The sequence below is a fragment of the Nannobrachium achirus genome (genome assembly GCF_963921795.1).
Source record: "Nannobrachium achirus genome assembly, chromosome: 1".
Classification (NCBI taxonomy): Eukaryota; Metazoa; Chordata; class Actinopteri; order Myctophiformes; family Myctophidae; genus Nannobrachium; species Nannobrachium achirus.
The window spans coordinates 32471931-32487087 of record NC_137810.1 but is presented as its reverse complement, the minus strand read 5'-3'; the positions used below and the strand labels follow the sequence as shown (position 1 = coordinate 32487087).

The window sequence follows — 15157 nt, the reverse complement described above, 5'->3', positions numbered from 1 at the left end:
ATGAACTATTGGTCAAATCTGAATAATTCAAAAATAATAATCATTATGTCCTAAATATGTCTTTGCTTTTGGTTAGGCTAGCCTATAAACTGTTGGATATCCAGTAGTAGCCTATAGCAAGGGTCTTCAACAGGGGGGGGGGGGGGGGTCCTCAGAGTTACTGCAGGGGGTCCTCCAAATATTTGTGATAGAAACCTTTTTTCTCCTTTTGTATATTGACCACTTGTACCCTAGTGTCCATATTCTGATAACTTTAGCCAAAAATAGCAGATCTACAAGCTCACAACGCCTTGCGCGATGCAAGGCATTGTGCGCTTGTAGATCGGCTATTTTCGGAAAAGAGCTTTGGTGTAGAGGGGAAAAAGAGCAGACTAAGTACAGAGTGAAAGGTCAAGTTTATAGGCCTATTGATGGTGCAAGTGGTTAAATATCTTAAAACACAAATTGACATGAATCCAAAATGCACTGATGAGTGTGCTCATTGTGCTGTCAAACGATTAAACTATATGGAATCTGTGATAAGTTTGTGGGGGTCCCTGCTTCATCTCTCTCTCAACTAAGGGGTCCTTGTCCTGAAAACGTTGAAGACCCCTGGCCAATAGGCCTACTACCTAAGCACAACAAAGCACTGAGAGAAGCAGTGGACAGATGCTATTTAACAATAGACTAGCCTAATGAACTAATATCAACCACTGAATGAGTCAGTGTTCAATTCCCATGACGGGAGAGTGCTCACAGTAGCCTATTATCCAAAGTAAGCCTATAGGTCTACTAATTTCAGCTGAGGCGTGTACCATTTAGCTATTTAATAAAACATCAATTTATTATTGACGACGTGAAGGTTTGTTATTTCAACCATTTTGCCATTTCAAAGAATTGTTTTCGTCTCACTCTGCGCTGAACACTCTACACATTTTCCACGTGTGCGGGAGTTACACGGTATGGCCGCTGACTGACGCTGATGAGGGTTTCCCCATCATATCATGATGGCAGCAGGTGCCTCGCACTGCAGCTCAGCACAGCATCCTCTTTGAAGACGGCGACTGTCCCCGCCCCCACCACGGGGGATGATTTAAGTCGTCCCGCCGTATTGATAAGCTTCTGAGGACTGATTTCAAGAAGTTGACAGGTTTCGAGTTTCAGAGGTAAGAATAAGAAGAAGAGACAATTGATACAAGTCATACATTACAACCTCCTCTGAAACACCGAGACCAAAGTTGTGTCCCTTTTTTATGACTCGTATCGCCAACAGGGTAAAACCGCCAACTACCCGGTACTTGATTATTGTTTGTTTTAATTATTTGGAGCAGCAAAGTGACAACAGGGACTTCTAGCCATATACTTGGACTGTTGTTGCACAGACATAGAACATGCACGCTGACTCGGATTACGTGGGTTCTGGGAGCAGCGGGAACGGCAAGCTGCGCTGTTGGCTGATAGAGCAGGTGGAATGCGGGAAGTACCCCGGCCTGGTGTGGGAGAATGACGACAAGAGCATCTTCAGGATACCATGGAAACACGCCGGGAAGCAGGATTACAACCGCGATGAGGATGCCGCGCTTTTCAAGGTAAGGGACATGTATAGGCTAGTCTCCAGTGTTTCTCAAACTTTCACATTTCAAGCCAAGGTCTTCCCTTTCTTTAACTCTCATTTGTACGCTGTCAGTGTCACAGACTTGTATGGGTCAATTTAGACCCCCATAAATAAAGGAACCCACACAGAGTCTCCTGAAATCCACTTTGAGAAACACTGGGCTTGACGACCGGGACACAGAGCGAATGAATGCACAACCTTTTAACTGGACTGGACCCCGGTCCACGGACCACCAGGGGGCTAAATGGACCTATATATGACTGTCATAGATTTTTTTTATGTTTCTTCTGACATGTAAGAATCAGGGGGGGGAAATAAAATAAATGTAGCCTACGTTATTACAGTCTTGATCCTACTACAAATTAACCATAATTTGTGAGTTAATTTAACAGTGTGTACAAATAGATCAACCTACAGGTCTGTAACTCTTATATGACCCTTACATGTAACCAAGGTTTTTAGTCCCAGAGCAAAGAAAAACCCCAAAACCTGTATAATGGGGTGCATATCGTATCAAACTGTGTCCTTGAAATTAAAATAGTTAAAGAATCACTTAACTAAAATGATTTACATTTGGAGTTACAGACCTGTAATGGTCCATTTGGAGCCCTGATGTGGTCCTGGTCCCTGAAACCAGATTTGACTACCAGTGTTTAAACTTTCACGCCGACGTCTTTCCTGCAGGCCTGGGCTCTGTTTAAAGGCAAGTTTCGAGAAGGAATCGATAAGCCAGACCCGCCGACCTGGAAGACACGCCTAAGGTGTGCTCTCAACAAAAGTAATGACTTTGAGGAGCTGGTGGAGCGGAGCCAACTGGACATCTCCGACCCGTATAAAGTGTATCGCGTCATCCCAGAGGGATTAAAGAAAAGTTAGTCACTGTACCACTCAAACTAATAACTTAACACATGTACATTGTTAGCCTACTACATGCTTTTTAAAAATTATGAATGAATAACCTTAGTATTCTTTAAGCGCTTGGATCTGGCCAAACCAAAGGTTTTATGTAGGCTAGACTACAGGGGCTAAAAACATTCTTATTATTTTCATTATCTTGCATCACTACCAGTAGTCGTTGATGACATTTTTTCTTGCACCAGTGGGTTTTGACAAGGGTCAGTGAGCTGACTGTAAATAGAAACAGCCTCTATCGAAGTTGTCAGGCGAAGAGACCACCAGACTACCAAGTAGTCGCAAACAAACAGTATATTTAGGCTGTGTTTTTTATGACGTTGCCTATGTGAATGTTGGTTTCTTCAGTCTAATGAACTTGTGCTTTGCAATGTAGGACCCAGACAGGAGGACAGTCCATTGAGTCCAATGAGCTATGCCATGCACCCCTCTTACTCTGCTGTGCAGACTCAGGTAAATCTTCTGTCATGTTGTGTTGTGCAGGGCTGGGTGATATGACCTCAACTCGATAGCACAATTATTTCAGACATTTCCTCCATTACAAATACTGAAAGTTTATTTAAACATATGTTTAAGTGTAATAAGTGAAAATAGCAGATCTACAGGCTCGCAGCGTCGTGATGTGACACATTGTGTGTAGATCAGCTATTTTAGCCGTTTTGTGCGCCACCATTGTACATTGTATGTGAAGTGACATTTTCCTCGATTACAATTAACGAATGATTATTTTAAAATAATTTTAAGCGAAATAAGTGAAAATAGCAGATCTACAGGCTCAAAGCGTTGTGATGCGACACATTGTGAGTGTATAGATCAGCTATTTTAGCAATTTTGTACGACAACGTTGTACAAAAGTTCAAGTATAATACAGTGGTTATATCAGATTAAGCGATTTAGTCGATTAACCAAATGTTTTGTTGTCGTATCATTGCTAAAAAGAAATTAAAACAAATACAAAAAAATGCTGATTCTTGATTAACCAACATGAGCAAGATAAAGTCGGTTATTGGTCCAAAATATCGGTTTCTATATCCATTATTTATTTTCAGTTAATTGCCCAGCCCTAATGTGTGTATACAGTAAGTGTGTGAGAACGAGAAGCCCTATTGAAGGTTGGATGTGTGAGAAAAGGTCAGATGAGCAGGCATGATATGCAGATACACCAAATGCCAAGAGTATTGGGAGAAGGTCACAGGTTACACACTGCTTCCTCTGTCATGCTGTCTAAATTATATGATCATGTGTGTTGACACGTCTAACCCCGCTGTCTCTCTGTAGGTGCCGGGGTACATGCCCTCTCCAGATGTGTGGAGAGACTATTTCCCAGAGCAGGCCTCCCTGCCAGAGCTCCCCTTCCCCCAGTGTCCCTACCCGCCTCGAGGTCTGTCGTGGCAAGGCCCAGCCATAGACAATGGTAGGTGCTGCCGACCCTATCCGTTATGGAGAGCATTCATATTATACAGTATACAGTGGTGGAAGATTTTTATTTATGTTTTGCTTCAGTAAAATTAGCAATACCACATTGTAGAAATACCGTGTTACAAGTAAAAGTCCTGTATTCAAAATTGACTTTGTACAAAAGTATTGGCATCAAAATATACTTGAAAGTACCAAAAGTACTTTTCAAAAATGTAAAAAATCTTAACCGTGACGCATTTTGAGCTTGTATTTTTTAAAGCAGAAGTATGTAAGGATAAGGAGACACCCGCCCACTGTCTCCATCTCCAATGAAAAGTATTGTACTTGTCTACAGTACTTTAGTAAATGTACTTACCACCAATGAATATCATTATAATTGTTCATGAGTCAGCTGTCTGTAAGTCTATGTCTGCACTGTAAGAGCCTGTGTTCATTTCTTCTGGCTTCCCAGACAAGTCATCAGTTATCTGTGATATCAGTACTAGGATTTCAGTCATATGACTGATGTCCTCGTACTGATGTCATATCCATATCTGGGCAAAGTTTCAACCTCCATTGACTTCCATTATAAAAGTAAAGCTGTAAAAATTACGTGTGACACACTGTATGTGAAAGATATTTGGGGATTTACATCCTTGCACTACTGACAGCCAGCACAAGGAAGAAACACACACACACACACACACACACACACACACACTGGATTGGCACTCAGGATTTTGCAGTGCAGACTGCAGAGGTGTTGCACTTGTTTTGTGTTAAAATGTTGTATCTCTTGTCTTTTTTATAAGTGCATTTGTGCATGAGCATTGTAGAGGTTGACCACTTGAACCCCAGTGTCCATATTCTGAGGGTAACATTAGCCAAAATAGCAGATCTACAAGCTCACAATGTGTCAAATTGCATTGTGAGCTAGTAGATCGGTGAAGTTTGGTATAGAGTGTCAGAAAAAAACGATATGGTTAATTTTACTAAGTCTACTCTAGAGGCGGTTTCAGAGGACAGATGTACGGTAAGTGGATATGAAAGTAAATATACAGTATGTCTTGGTTGGTGGGAATGTATGGGACTGCACACATTACAGCAGCAGAAGATGATGTTTGGAGTTTGACATGTGTTGAGCCCCTGTCTGTCTCTCTACTCATGCAGGGTACCAGTTCAAAGGCACCTTCTCCTACTCTTACAGCACACCAGAGACGCAGCCCTCTCCTTACACACTGGACAACAGCATGAGACCAGCAGACACACTCTCAGGTACAAGCATGCACACGCTAGTGCACGCACGCACGCACGCGCACACACACACACACACACACACACACACACACACACACACACACACACACACACACACACACACACACACACACACACACACACACACACACACACACACACACACACACACACAAAGATCCACTTTCTCTTCACGCACCTTATGAACCCCAGATGTGGTTTCACTCTCCCACACTCAGACTTCCGCATGCATGTGTCGGTGTACTTCCAAGATGCCCTGATACGAGAGGTGACCACCTCCAGCCCAGAGGGCTGCCACATCGCTCCGTGCCCTGCCGAGGACAAGCCTTACCTCAGTCCGGGGAGTCCGGAGCTCATCCCCCTGCCTGTGGAGAGCCTCTCGGCTCAGAGGAGGGCAGAGGATTGTCCTCCAAGCCCACCGTCTGCCCTGGAGAGGGGCGTGCGACTATGGATGGCCCCAGACGGCCTCTATGCCCGTAGGCAGTGCCTGGAGAGGGTGTACTGGCAGGGAGGGCTGTCCCCTTATGGAGACAAACCTAACAAGCTGGAGAGGGAGGTGACCTGTAAACTCCTTCACACGCAGGACTATTTAACAGGTGAGACACATGGTGACTTGGGCAGTAACTGATTGATTAGGCAGAATATGTCCAGTAGGTAGATATAATAATAATAATAATAAACTTTATTTGTATGGCCCCTTTTAAAGAGTAGAGTCACAAAATGCTTTACAGAAGAAATCACAAAACATGACATACACCAATAGGCATGACAGACAAGTCCTGCTTAGCAGAAAAGAAAACAACACATGTAACAGCGTATTCTACATAAATAAAGCTATATAGTCTTTATCGCTGCTCGCCCCAGTTTGAATCTGACCCAATGTACAAGATTTGTGTTTGTGTTAAAATATTTTTAAAAATATTCCAAATGTTTCACTTTCTTTTTTCAAGAAGTTTTGAAAATAGCAGATCTATTCATTTCACATTTCACGGGGTGACACGCTGTGAGCTTGTAGATGCATATAGGATCAAAGTAGTTGAACTACCGTCATATTAAATCATTTACTTGGGGACCCCCATGGAAAGCCCCCCCAAGGACCCCTTGGGGTTCCCCGGAACCCACTTTGAGAAGCACCGTGGGACCCTATTCAGAGTCGAGTTACTTCCCTGTTCCCATGTTGAGTAAACAGTCACATGGTCCTAGTGCTGCCACCTCATCCCCGCCCACCTACCAGAACCACAGCTGTGTGACGCTGACAGCTAATGGTGCTGCTTTGCATAGACTACATGACCAGGACTTTCCAGTCACATTTATCTAAAAAGTCACATTCACAGGAATTTCTGTCAAATTACCTATTTTGGGCCAAAAGTATGTCAAACCCCCAGACACCTTTGGGAGATGGTGCATCTGAATATAGGGGATATAAATTATAGATTATAAAAATAATGATCGATATTTGATCATTTAATTAAACAATCTCAACCTATTTTGGGCATTTCATTATAGGTGGAAATCCTCCAAAGAATGTATGCTATATACATTCTTTGCCCCTATAATCCCCAGGGTATCTGCACATTTCCCAAGTTCAAATTCAATACTTTTTAAGGCTTTTCAAGATTCGCCGGGACCCTGAATCCCCTATAACGATTTATTAATCATTTAAAAAAACAGCTTCCCGATTATTAAATTAATCGAAAAAGTAATCAATGGAATAATCACTATTAGGAAATAATGTATAGTTAGTTAGTTGCAGCACCTACATCCGACTTATCCTTGTTTATGGCTCTCCTATCAGAGATCCAGGGCTATGGGCTCCATGGCCGACCGCTGCCTCGTTTCCAGGTACTGCTGAGTTTCGGAGAAGAGTTTATGGACCCCCAGAGACAAAGAAGGACCCTCACTGTCCAGGTAACTGTCCTTGCATTCATCACTGCTCCTCATGTCAGACTACTGTGAAAACGCTGTAGTACGCTGTCTTCCACTTTCAGTTCCTCCACAACCACAGTAGGCTACTTACCGTCGCTGTCGGGCAGAAACCTCCCATCTCTATATTCTAACTAAGTTCATTTTTCCAACAACATCTTGATGAAGCCTTTCAGCGTATAGGGGTATATAGACGGGTTTCTGGTCCACGTTACACTGATAAAACTAGATGCGTGCGCAGGGTCCGTACCAAAATTAGCCAATGAAACCAGCGCTCCCCAAAACAACAGGTTTGGGGATTGGACGGAATTGATTACATGATACAGTCAGCTGTGCATTTAGTCTCAATGTTTGTAAACAAGAAACCCGTCTATACAGATCCATCTAAAAAAAATAGAATATTGTGTAAAAGTAAATATTCTTGAAACTTTCATATATTCTAGATACATTGCACATGCAGTGACTTATTCCAAATGTGAAATGCTATGGCATACAGCTCATGAATATAAAAAGTCCATATTTCAAAATATTGCAATATTACACAAGACCACTCAAAACAAGGATTTATAATAGAGAAATGTCAACCTTCTGAAGTCAGAGTTGCTTGAAGTCCAGTGGGAAGTTTCTGCAGTCAGCTATGATTTGGGGTGCTATGGCATCTGCAATACTTAACTTTTACACAATATTCTATTTTCTTTTTCTTTAGATGGATCTGTAGTTCGATATATATATATAGCCTACCTTTATAGACTGGGCATTGATTTCCTCCACTCTCTCACAGGTGGAACCCATGATTGCCCGGCAGCTCTTGTACTACACCCCGCAGTCTGGTGGCCACTACTACCGCAGCTACGACCACCCGGGGGTCACGGACCACGTGAGCCCCTCGGAGGACTACCAGAGGGTCATCACACACCACCACAGCAGCAGCCTGCAGGAATGACCTCAGTGGTGCATCATGGGAAGGATGCGTGTTATGTAGGGAGGCCCTTGTGTGGGGCAAGAAAGGAGAAGATGAAGGAGAGATCATTCTCTGGATCACAAAATAGACCGAAGTTGAACCCTTCACATGCTCGGTCCATGAGACTATGTGGGAAAAACCAAACTGTACTGAGACTGATATTGGACAATGTGTATCATTTTTTCAAGTGCTATATACACTTCATCATGATGAATAGTGGAAGTGGCCGAACTACAAGCTCACAGTCACAACACATCTTGATGCGTTGTGAGCTTGTCGATCGGCTATAACATTCTTTGAAAACATCTGAACATTTTTGGAAATTTGTATAACTTGTTATAATGATTTTATATATATATGTGTGAGTGTGAGTGTGAGTGTGTGTGTGTGTGTGTGTGTGTGTGTGTGTGTGTGACTAAAACAAGAGTGGCCATTTTTCTAACATTATTTTTCAGGATCTCAGGATTTTTAATACTGACTATGCAAATAAAACTGACAGCTGTGTTGATTGTACTGTATTACTATAAAGGCTTGTGCGGGCAACTATTAGTGTTTTTTTATTGACTTCTAGAAAAAACACTTTTTCTGTAAATACTTACCCAAGTTTAATTCACCCTTTTCTAGTCTTAGGAGACACTATCAACCCAACTTACTGTTTAAATTATGAGAGCAGAGATTCTACAGTACTTGGGTGTAATTGGACGAGAGAGGAGTTTGAGACGTCACACCTTAGATAAGCTTCGTCCACTTAATGATGTGATAAGTACTCAAACACACTGTATCATTTATCGTTGTTTTACAGTGTCATATTCTTGTATGCTTTTATCCCCCTCAATTGCATTGTACAGTAGGCTACTGTTCTATATGATAAATAAATGTCTTAAATCTAAATAAGGATTTTTTAATTTGTGTATAATCAATATGTATGTGTGAACTTTACAAGCATGGTGTTGTATTGTGTGTGTGTGTGTGTGTGTGTGTGTGTGTGTGTGTGTGTGTGTGCGTGCGTGCGCGCGCGCACGCATGTGTGCGTGTGCAGGAAGTGTGTTTGCAATACAGGATGATGGTGGTTAATCAAAAACATCATTATCATAAACAATGTGAATGACATCACGCGGGGAGGAGAGAGGGAGGAAGACGTGTGCTACACTTTCCGCCCTGTGCCAGAGAACACCTTCCTGGCTTCAGCTTACACACACACTAGATAACATTTACACTTCCATGGAAAAGTAGTAAAAAGTCTAAACGCATCACAAAGATAAAATGAACAAGAACGATGACATCACTTCCCAGTGAAAGACGTTGTATTGCATTTTATGTATGTGTTTAACCATGCTTACTGCAAGTCACTCTGGATGAAGAGTAGGGTTGGGAACCTTTAGGATTTTAATGATTCTGGTTCCTTAACGGTCTGATCCCTGAACAGTTTCCCTTAACGATTCCTATACTGTAGGAGGTTCCAAATGGACCTTAACAGGTCTGTAACTCTAAGAGTTATGGTGGTGCTTGAAACGTAAACGTTTGAGAACCAAAGGTAATATAATTGTATAGAAGACATGAAGTCCACATGCCAGCTCTGTCAGTGTGATAAAACCCGGTTCCAGAAACGGTTCCAAATGTGATGGAACCCGATTCCGGTTCCTCAATGTTGGATCTGCTTCCTCCGATTCAGAATCTCAACCCTAATGAAGTGTCTGCTAAATGCCTAAATTGTAAATTGCATTTCTAGTAGTAGTAGTAGTACTGTAGTAGTGCAAACCATCATGCGTGGTCTGTTTGCAACACAGGTTTCACTAGTTGCCAAGTTATGCTTAGTTGACCAAGGTCCCCCAGGGCTCTATACTGTACTTGGTCTTCACCTTTTTAGTTGCACTACACCAAACATTTCAAGAAAAATAGTCCATCTACAGGTTCACAATGTGATGCATTGTGAGCTTGTGGATCTGCTATTTTCGCTGAATGTTTGCCTCAGAATATGGACGCATGGGTCGAATTGAATTGAATTAGCCTTTAACCTTAGCCTTTAATTAGCCTGTGATTAAGTCCAGGCGGTGGCCGTGGATGCCAACTATTAGTCTCACTGAACTTTAGGGGCGTGGGTATCAGACAAAATGTTTAGGCCGGGCTTGAAATTAAAGACATGCATCTCATTTGATACCAATACACAATTCACTGCTGTGGGGCTGTTTGGATATGCATTAGAGGCCACCAAACTACTTGTACAAAGAAATACTTTTTCTAACGTATATGATCTTCAAATCAGAAAACGTGTTGAAATCTCTAACATCCTAACATAAGCTACATGTATGCTACGTCCTCATATTTCACAGAAATCACATTGCCCTGATTAAAGCCAGATCAAAGTGAACATGTTTTTCTGGGGCCTTGTCTCCTGAATGGAACAGAGTTCTGGTGAAAAACTCCCCTCTTCACCTCCGTTACTGTAAACAGAACAGTCAGAGGATGGATGAGACCTCAGGCTTTGAACCTGCTTTTGTGAATGAATAACGTGGGTGGACATACCGAGCTAAGTTTAGAACAGAGAATCAAAACAAACTGAGTCTGCCATGCACAGCTTTTCCCCCTGTCTGGGAAATCGTGACACCCAAGAAATACTGATTTGTCAATGGCAGCAGAGGTTGTTGTTAATTGTCTACACAATCTAGGTCTTAAATTATAATGGGGAATTGACAATCACTTGTTTTATGTTTTTTTGTCGTTTTTTTGTCAGTGCCAGCTGCTGCAAGCTGCTGGGGTGCGGTCTTCTCCTCCTGTCTGCTACGTCTGCGAGACGACCAGACTCGCTCACCACAACCGTCCCGCTGGTTTTCTTTCTTGACGTGACGCCCACAAACGCATCACTAGGTCTTACCTTGTCCTGGTTGCCAGGAATGAGGTTTGAGAATTTAGTGTTTTTGTAGCACAACCGTCTGCACCGCCCTGACATACCCCACCCGATACGGTCGTTCACCCACCCCACCCTTGGCCACATAATGTACTCACTCATTCTACTCCCAGACGACCAGTTTGTGTGTGCCTATGCTGCATGAACCCATGGGCAGGATCTTCAGAGATGAATGGGCTTGTGGTAAACCTGTCCTTGTTTGGACAGACAGATAGACAAAGACACACGTTTTTACTCGAAGGGCTCTATTATGATCCAGGTCTTATTGCCTTATGCCTTAACTTCTTTGCCTTTTTTACTATATATACACATTTTTTAAAATATTTCAAATAGCTGATCTGCAAGCTCACAACGTGCAGATGTAGATCAGCATTTGAAGTATTTAAAAATGTTTTTCAAAATAGTAAAAAAAGGCAAAGAAGTTAAGGCATAAGACCTGGATCATAATAGAGCCCTAAGTCTGTATGAAAGAAGAAATTATTGCTGTGATTTAAGGACCTGGGGAAGATGGAGATGACAAAAGCCCACAGTTGACGTTAGAACAACGCTTCTGTGTTTGCAGCATTACAGTCACTCTTATGCACTTTGAGGGCTATATGTATCTCAGCTTACGCAGACGGTAAGCGTGCACTGGCGGTTATGTGTAGACACGTTTCAGGACTGCCAGAGTGAGCTTGGAGTTGGATTTGTTGTGTGGTGAGGGAGAGGTGGCTTTAATTCAATTGCAATAGTGTCCCTCAGTGATACACGTAGATAGGAGCTGTCATACTCAGTGCATGCAAGTGTGCAGACCCGATACTCCCTGAAGACTTTACTACTATATATATTAATCATTCATACCCAGACAACAGTCATCACTGAATAGCTGCGAACACATTTATCTGAAGTGAAGGAGTGTGAAATGAGAGCAGTGTCAGAACAATTGGGTGACAAGCTACCAAAGACGAAGCGGGCTCAATCCAATTGCAGCCATGTTAGGCTGCAGTTTTATTTGGCCACCGAGATGACAAAGGACAAAACAGGACCACCTTGATATCTACGACAAATCCCAAGTGTAAAAGACGAATGGACTGAAATGCCTACTACGCATTGTAAATGTATGCCTAGGGTTTTTCTCTCTGAACCATAGTCACCATGAAATAGACTACCAATTTTGGCTCAGAGACTGTCCTGACCAATATCTGATTTGTGTCTTCAAAGTGGCAACGTGATTAGATGTTTATAAGTGCTCTTATAGCATAAAGTTGTGAGAAAAGACGCTCAAATAAAGCTAAGTATAATTCAGCTGTATTTGTCCAAGAGCAAAGTGAAATGATTAGATGAACATCCATTGATACAGATGTGCCATTTCAAGACTTCACACATCCTGCCATTGGCATTCAGGGGATTTGCAGAACATTGAGCTTGTTGATCAGCTATTTTTATGACCTTATCTGACTTTGAAGTTAAAATCTACCTATGAAGGTGGATTCTATTTTTCAATAGGAATAGGCTCCGTTCTCCATAAAAATTAGAAAGGCAAAACAGGGAAAGAAACCTGCCTTTGCAGGAAATTTCCAGGAAAAGAGCAGTAAATACTGACGAGTTAAAATGGCACATATGTATATTGCACATGAACGAGTGAACACATTAGAAAACAGGTTCATCTCTTGATGGGCTGGACGGAGGAGGGCTGGAAACAGGTGAGCTGTAACTGCATGCTGCTCTTAAACTTGTTCAGCAGTTCTTCCAGTAACCTGGGATGGGGGGCAGAGAGACAGGAGGACAGATGCAAATTGTGGTTAGAAAATGTCAGATAAATTGCGTACATTCATATACGAGGCATGCTCAGTCCAACTATCAAAGACTCACTTTTTGTCTGCTCCACTGTGAAGCTGGGGAAGGGCCTCCAAGGCCATTTTGAAGCTGGCACTGGAAAAAACAAGACACTGTGTCTGTTAAATCTGCTTAACACATAGGATGCCCAGGATTATTCAACATTTAATCGGCAGGTGCTCATGGCAACCCGCCATTTTGAGGTCCTCCTGGCAAAAAAGTAATCAGAGTAAATGTAATCCAAGTATGTCCTGTTTATCACGATAATATTTTCTTTCAGTCAGGACCGTTTTTAAACAATCGCGGGCCACAGAGCTTTTGTAACGGCTGGTAGAAAAGGCCGCGTTTTGAACATGAAGGTAATTTAAAAGCTAGATTAGGAGAAAAAAAATCACTTTTCTGCAGCAGCGTAACATGCATGTCTATCAGGGAGACAGCACTTCCCGGTCACGTGATCTCATGCTGCATTTCGGGAAATGGAGTGTTTTTCGTAGCTACAGCACAGTATAGTTTACTGTACAACACGTCGAACGCGTCAATGGGCACAAAGAGAGACATCAAAGAGATTGACACGTTGGCACGTTGTGGACCTCTAATGAGTTAAAATAGTGTACCTCCATACCCTACAATAGGGACACACAGGGAAACAGGACACACTGCAGGAAATCAAGCAAGCACCCAAACACATGTTCACAGCTATAGGTCCAAATACACAGAAAGAAGTCATGCTACTGTACATATATGTGTGTGTGCGTGCGTGCGTGCATGTGTGTGTGTGTGTGTGTGTGTGTGTGTGTGTGTGTGTGTGTGTGTGTGCCCGTGTGTGTGTGTGAACACACACATACAGTACATACACACACACAACCACAGAGCCAGGTTGCTTTCACTTCCTTTCCAATAGCCACCAAGTAACCTAAATAGGGATTGTCATGAGGGATGTGTGACTGCTAAAGATTTATGTGTGTGACATGCAGTGCCATAAATCATTGTGAGTGTGAGTGTGTGTGTGTGTGTGTGTGTGTGTGTGTGTGTGTGTGTGTGTGTGTGTGTGTGTGTGTGTGTGTGTGTGTGTGTGTGTGTGTGTGTGTGCGTGCGTGAGTAGCACTTACTTGCTTTCACCATTAAGGTAGGAAGATATGGCATCTCTCAGAGCACAGAGTTCAAGGCGGGCCTGAGAAAGACAAGTGCAAAAAGAGAGAGGGGGGTTGAACAGGGGACAGATGGAGTCAAGCGTCAAAGCCTTAGCACTTTACTGTTAGTCACTTTGGCTGATTATAAGAACCTGACTGATTATTACAACCTTTTACAACAGGTAAATCCCCCTCACATCTCACAGCCCAAGGGTCTTCTTACTATTACTCACAGTGACAAACTGCTGCGACTATGTGCACACTAGTGTGTGTGCATGCGTTGTGTGTGTGCATGTGTTATGTGTGTGCGTGTGCGTGTGTGTGTGTGTGTGTGTGCGTGCGTGTGTGCACCTGCAGGGCTCCATTTTTGCTGAAGGAGGACACACACTGCATGAGGCGACTCAACTCCTCGGCCACGGACTCGACGATTTTGGACAAAACCCTGGGAACTAGCTCCTTGGACACAGTGAATACCTAAGAGAAATACAGACAGACAGTCAGAGACACACACACAGACATGCAGAGATGTACATAAAAAGAGAAAACGAGAGAAAGAGAGAAACCTTGTATCTCCATATTTTACTACCCTTCTCCCAACCCCCCATAAATCGATGCCCCACTTCGTAATTCCAGAGAGTCACATAAAAGTAGTGAAAACAGCTGATCTATAAGATGTGTCTATTTTCATCATTTAAAAATGTTTTAAAACAATTGGTTTAAAAAAAATAACGATTTTGGACCTCCAAGGTTTCAACGCGACAGCAATGATAGAGCAGAAGGTTTTGGGGTAAGCTTCACTGAGGAGCGAGCACAGAGAACTATAGCGTGTACTAATAAGGTAGTGGTTTTGCTGGTGAGTCGTACCTCAGCGTGAACCGTGATGATGTTGACCAGCGCTTCCTTTAAGTAGTTCCGCACACCTGAGAGAGGGAGGTGTGAAAAGCACAATGGAAAATTACTTGTTTGTTGAGTGCGATGAAAGTGAAGACAGACACTTTAAATGAAAGAGTGATTTCTAATCAGACAGAGGTTGTAGGTTCTTGCAGCAAGGGTCACGCAGACCCTGAAATCTTTTTCTTTTTTTACTTCTGCAAATCTGGTCCTGAAACAGTATCCCCCCCTTCCCCCCCACCACACACACACACACACACACACACACACACACACACACACACACACACACACACACACACACTATTCACATGCACGCGCTTGCAGTGGACAACAAGTGAAACTATCAT

The 15157-nt window shown here is 42.7% G+C and overlaps 2 protein-coding genes across 2 annotated transcripts in view; one reads left to right on the top strand and one right to left on the bottom strand.

Moving 5' to 3' along the window:
• Positions 1 to 1370: 1370 nt before the first annotated feature.
• LOC308287145 (interferon regulatory factor 4-like) lies at positions 1371 to 8048 on the top strand (the record flags this gene model as incomplete). Its single annotated transcript, XM_080728265.1, is given in 8 exon segments — positions 1371 to 1568; positions 2279 to 2467; positions 2891 to 2959; positions 3785 to 3920; positions 5075 to 5179; positions 5401 to 5778; positions 6978 to 7090; positions 7887 to 8048. Coding segments are annotated over 8 exon segments (1350 nt in total).
• Positions 8049 to 11925: 3877 nt separating this feature from the next.
• exoc2 (exocyst complex component 2) overlaps positions 11926 to 15157 on the bottom strand; it is a 58341-nt gene continuing 55109 nt past the window's right edge. The window contains exons 24-28 of the mRNA XM_080732184.1: positions 14781 to 14836; positions 14268 to 14390; positions 13896 to 13957; positions 12823 to 12882; positions 11926 to 12707 (exon numbers count right to left, since the gene is read on the bottom strand). Coding sequence (XP_080588310.1) covers positions 12614 to 12707; positions 12823 to 12882; positions 13896 to 13957; positions 14268 to 14390; positions 14781 to 14836 — 395 coding nt within the window. The 3' untranslated portion in view covers positions 11926 to 12613. The remainder of the gene's footprint in view (positions 12708 to 12822; positions 12883 to 13895; positions 13958 to 14267; positions 14391 to 14780; positions 14837 to 15157) is intronic.